The sequence below is a fragment of the Pteropus alecto genome, unplaced genomic scaffold (assembly GCF_000325575.1).
Source record: "Pteropus alecto unplaced genomic scaffold, ASM32557v1 scaffold94, whole genome shotgun sequence".
In the NCBI taxonomy this organism is placed as follows: Eukaryota; Metazoa; Chordata; class Mammalia; order Chiroptera; family Pteropodidae; genus Pteropus; species Pteropus alecto.
The window spans coordinates 1,246,974-1,251,506 of NW_006437736.1; the positions used below are offsets into that span (position 1 = coordinate 1,246,974).

Below are 4,533 nucleotides of genomic sequence, written 5' to 3' on the forward strand. Positions count from 1 at the left end.
CCTTCTGAAGCAAACAGACACCGCGGCAATTACGACACTGAACTGGTCGACAGACTTGTTAGGTTTGGCTTCCAAGATATTAAGAATGGAAAGAATGTCTTGTCTAAAAGATACAATTTTCCCAGTCAGGCCCTCAGGCTAAAAACCACCACCAAAATGATGAAGAGAGAATTTCTTAGTACTACCTGCAGTTTCCTCATGCAAGAAGGAGGCACTGCCAGACTGTCGCAGAAGTGTTAGCTATGTGGTTCCTCCCATGGCATGCTGGTGTGCGCAGGAGTGAGGCCCTGTGAGACCTACTGCCCAGCCATTCGCAGGGACGCCCGAGACTCACTGGGTCCTAGCTCAGTAACACTGACAATAAATATTACCGCTTTCTTGTATATAGCATTGGCCATGTGCCAGGCACTGTTTTAAGTACTTTATTAACGAGATTAATCTTCACAACAACCCCATGGAATTAGGGGCCTTTGTTGTCCCCTAATTATAGGTGAAGAAACCTCAGCACAGAGAAACATTGCTAAAGAACTAGTAAGTCTCCCATCAACACGGAGCAAGAGTCAGATCTGGGCTCTGAGGAAGCCGGGGTCTCTGGCCAGAGGACTCGGCTGTCTCATCTGATAAACGCGGGAGGCCCAATCAAGTGCTTACTAGGATCGCCCGCAGCTCAGAGCATCGGACACTCTACGCGGCCGAGCTGATGCTGGTGGGTGAGGGCTGCCAAGAGAAGGTTCGTTCTGAGACCTTGGTCTCTAAAGCTGGCCACCTGAGTCAAGCAGGTTCCCAGTGTAAGGCGGGGCCCGGGGGAGGCAGGGTTCCCCACCTTGACCCCCACCCCGCAGGTCGCCGCCCAGACGCCAAGCTCTAGTCTCTGATCCTGGGAGAATGAACTTCTAGCCCTTCTCAGGTATCCGTATCCGGAGGGCCCCGCAAGACAGATGACAGGAGCCCAGGCGGCGCAACCCGAAGTGGAGAGGAGGCGAGGGAAATAGAAGAGGAGCTCAGGGACTGCAAAACCACGCAGCCCCTTTAACCCTCTAAACTTTATGGATTCGCGACCCCAACAGCCGCACATAGGCTATGCTGCGGACGGACCCGCCCTCTGTCTTTGCCTATTGGCTGCCATAGACATCCATCACAATCCAAGGCTTCCTCGTGGACCACAAATTTTGTCAATCAAGATGGGCGGGAGACTGGGCGGGGCCAGGTAGGGGAGAGAAGCGCCAACCTCGTTCCCCTTCCTTGCCTCCCTCTGGTGTGTAAGTGGGGACCGAGGGGCGCCCCAGGGGGGCAGAGCCCTGCGCCGGGGCTGGCCGAGGCTCCAGGGACTCACCGATGCGCTGTCCCACCGGAGAGCTGAACGGGTTCCCTAGGAGAAAGTCCATGGTTGCGGCTGCTGCTGCCACCAACCCGTGGAATCAGCTGACAGCAACCGCCAGCGCTGCCGATCCGTCACGTGACTCGCCGGATGGTCCGCGAGGTGGCGCCGGTGGGGGCGGGGCGGAGGGAGTCTGGAGCTTGCCCGCAGGCCCCGCCCCTGACGTGGAGGGTCGGGCGCCCCGAGGCGGAGGGCGGTGACCTCACTTCGGCTTACTCAGCGTCGGCGGACGTCACGCACGACGTAGCCCGGTAGGGGGCATGGGGGAGGACGTGGGCCTCTAAGCCACGCCCTCAACGATTTTTAAGGCTTAGGGGCGTGGCCTAGCAATTTCTTAACACGCCGGGAAAACCGGATCTTGGACCACAGAAATGGCTTGGGTAAGGTTACAGAGCAAGCTCAGACTACAGCTGTCACTCTGAAGTGTCTTAGCCTTTGGGACTTACTCTTTTGACTATACACCCAGCCTCTCTAGCCTGTTGTCTCCCTGCACTGACAGGACTCTTCCTCTCTGAGGTCGGAGATCCAGGGGTTTGAGACCCCTGGACACTGAGAGCCAACTCAGTGAATTGCAACTTGGGACGGCGTAGACTCCAAGGTAGAAGAAAGCATATAGATGTAGTCACGAGTAGGGTTTGGGACCCATCTCTGCCATTCATTTACTGTGTGATTCAAACAGTGAGCATCTATTTTCTCTGGATGCTGGAATTAGATCAAGGACTCAACTTTTCTTTTTTTAGGACACAGGCTCCTTTGAGAATTTGAAGCCACGAGCCTCTCTGAAGAGAAAAGGCAGAGGCACAATTTAGCTTCAAGGAGTTTCTGGGGTCCCTGAAGTACAGCTGTGGACCTCAAGTTACGAATTAACCCAAAAGCCTTCCCCAGCCTTGTAATTCTATCTCCTTTAGCTTTCCTGTCGTGGCATGTTTCAGATATGTCACTTGCACATTAGATACCTGCTGTATTGGTTTTTCTTCTAATGACATGCACTCCAAAAGATACAATAACTACTGCTTTGGTAGTTTTTGAGGCTTTACTATTTATTGATCACGATGTTTGTGATTCTTAAATTTGTAAGGCTGGTAAATTGACTGCACAAATTTAAGGATGGAAAACCTAAATAAGAACTTAAAGCACTTCTCTGTGTTAACCTGTTTAACAGATGTGTCAGCCTGTTTGAGGGCTGTTATCTTCACTGCACAATATAAAACCTTTATGGAAGTCAGGTACTCCTGTGCTTTGAAGTGCACGAGACTTGTTAATAAATGCCCTTCCTCCAGCTAGTCTAGATGCTCCATGAGGGCTGGGATACTATGTCTATTTTGCTCTCCACTGTAGCACAATGAGTAACATAAGAAAATTTAAATCAGTCTACCTTTCACTAATGGTATTTGGACATTTAGGATGTCCGTGTACATTTAGGATGGTCTTCATGTCAGGTACTACCCGTATTTTTCATTTAAGAATATTGCTTGGTTATATGGAGTTTATTTAGCATGAACTTCCTTTGGATTCTTCCATTAGTTTGGGTGGTGACTTACCAGAAGTTCTTGCCTTCCTGCATTACTCTGGTTTAGAGTGATTATGAGCAGAAGATATTAGCTTTACTGCCAAGAATAAAACAGCCATAGGTTTTATTCTTCATAGTAAAAAGGCAGAAACAACCCACATACCCCCGCCCCCTAACTTGGAGTGGAATCATGTTGACTCCATGCAAACAGAATACTATATAGCTATTCAATTAGAAGTGTGTGGATTTTGTTGATAGGAATATAAATGGTAACTATTAAATACAGTACAAAACTGATGTTTTAAAGCTTTTTAAAGTGCTAACAAGAAACAAACTCATTTAGTAAAAAGTGTTTTAAAATTGCCCTTTGTTTTAGTGATATTAATATCAAATGCCTTCCTGAAGGTAAAAATGTTTACCTCCCTTTAAATGGACATACTGCATAAGTGTAACATAACCTCTTATATCCTTTAGGTACGTACTGTTAGACAAAAATCAAGATACTTTGCCAACAAAGTTTAAAGACAGTAGTATGACAAGAAGTGAGGCCTTCCAGGTAGGACAAAAGGACATCTGAACAATGGAAAAGTCTGATAGTTTTCCTACAATCACATTTGCTCAGTAGTGTAGGTAACGGAGAAAGAGTCTGATGAATTACGTATAAGATTGAACTTTGAAGTGGCTTTGGGTCTGCTTTGCCATTTACTAGCTGTATAACCTTAAGAAAACCTTTCTGCATCTGTCTCATTTGTAGAGGGGGATAATACTTATAGAGCTTTTGAGAGGATTAAGTGAGATAAAACATGCAAATCACTCTCTATAATATGGCTTTCTTGCTACCTCTCCATGAGAAGTTAGCCTCATATTTCACTATGTCTATTAACACCTTGTGTTTGCACTGAAACATTTATCTTGAAAAAGGTCAAATTTCCATGTATTAAATGTTCCCAGTATTACTAAATGTTCACATCAGGCTGCCTGGCTTCCGGTGTGGAGACAGGGAAGCGACATTAAGACTGTTTTTACAGATGGGACTTTGGACACTTATAAAGTGACTTATCCAATATCACTAAGTCAGGACACTACTGAAACAGCATGAAATATATTTAAGCATAATTCAGATGTGAACCTTACCAAGAGTGATATTTTCTTAAGGAAACACCGTAATGTACATATAATTTTATTTGCCAATGAACAGAGCTACACTTATCAGTCACTGGGTTTGCAGTCTGCAAAAGAGAACACTTAAAAGTTAACAGAAACAAAGCAAGATGTATGTTAAGAAAATAGCTAAGATCAGAAACTTTTTTTTTTTTTTTTTTTTTTTAGGAGAGGCAACCCTTGGTTGACCTCACAGATTGCAAGGACCTTGTCAGTTTACAATCCCTTATTTTTTTATTTTTTATGCCTGGTCTTCCTAGGTGGTCTACCATCTAAGTACTAACCAGGCCTGACCCTGCTTAGCTTCTGAGATCAGACGGGATCGGGCTTGTTCAGGGTTAAGATCAGAAACTTGACCTCTATTCCAGATGAATTCCTCTTTTTAAGAAAATTATCATAGGCTAAAATGTGAAAAACAGACAGATTTTATAATTTTGAAGCAACTTTGGTTGGCAGCAGGGAAAAGATAGCTGAGACTGGACTA

The 4,533-nt window shown here is 45.8% G+C and overlaps 1 protein-coding gene across 1 annotated transcript in view; it reads right to left on the reverse strand.

Annotated features, from left to right (window-relative positions):
- TOM1 (target of myb1 membrane trafficking protein) overlaps positions 1-1,502 on the reverse strand; it is a 37,220-nt gene extending 35,718 nt beyond the window's left edge. Inside the window, exon 1 of the mRNA XM_006914695.3 lies at positions 1,334-1,502. Coding sequence (XP_006914757.1) covers positions 1,334-1,385 — 52 coding nt within the window. The 5' untranslated portion in view covers positions 1,386-1,502. The remainder of the gene's footprint in view (positions 1-1,333) is intronic.
- Between the last annotated feature and the right edge of the window lie 3,031 nt (positions 1,503-4,533).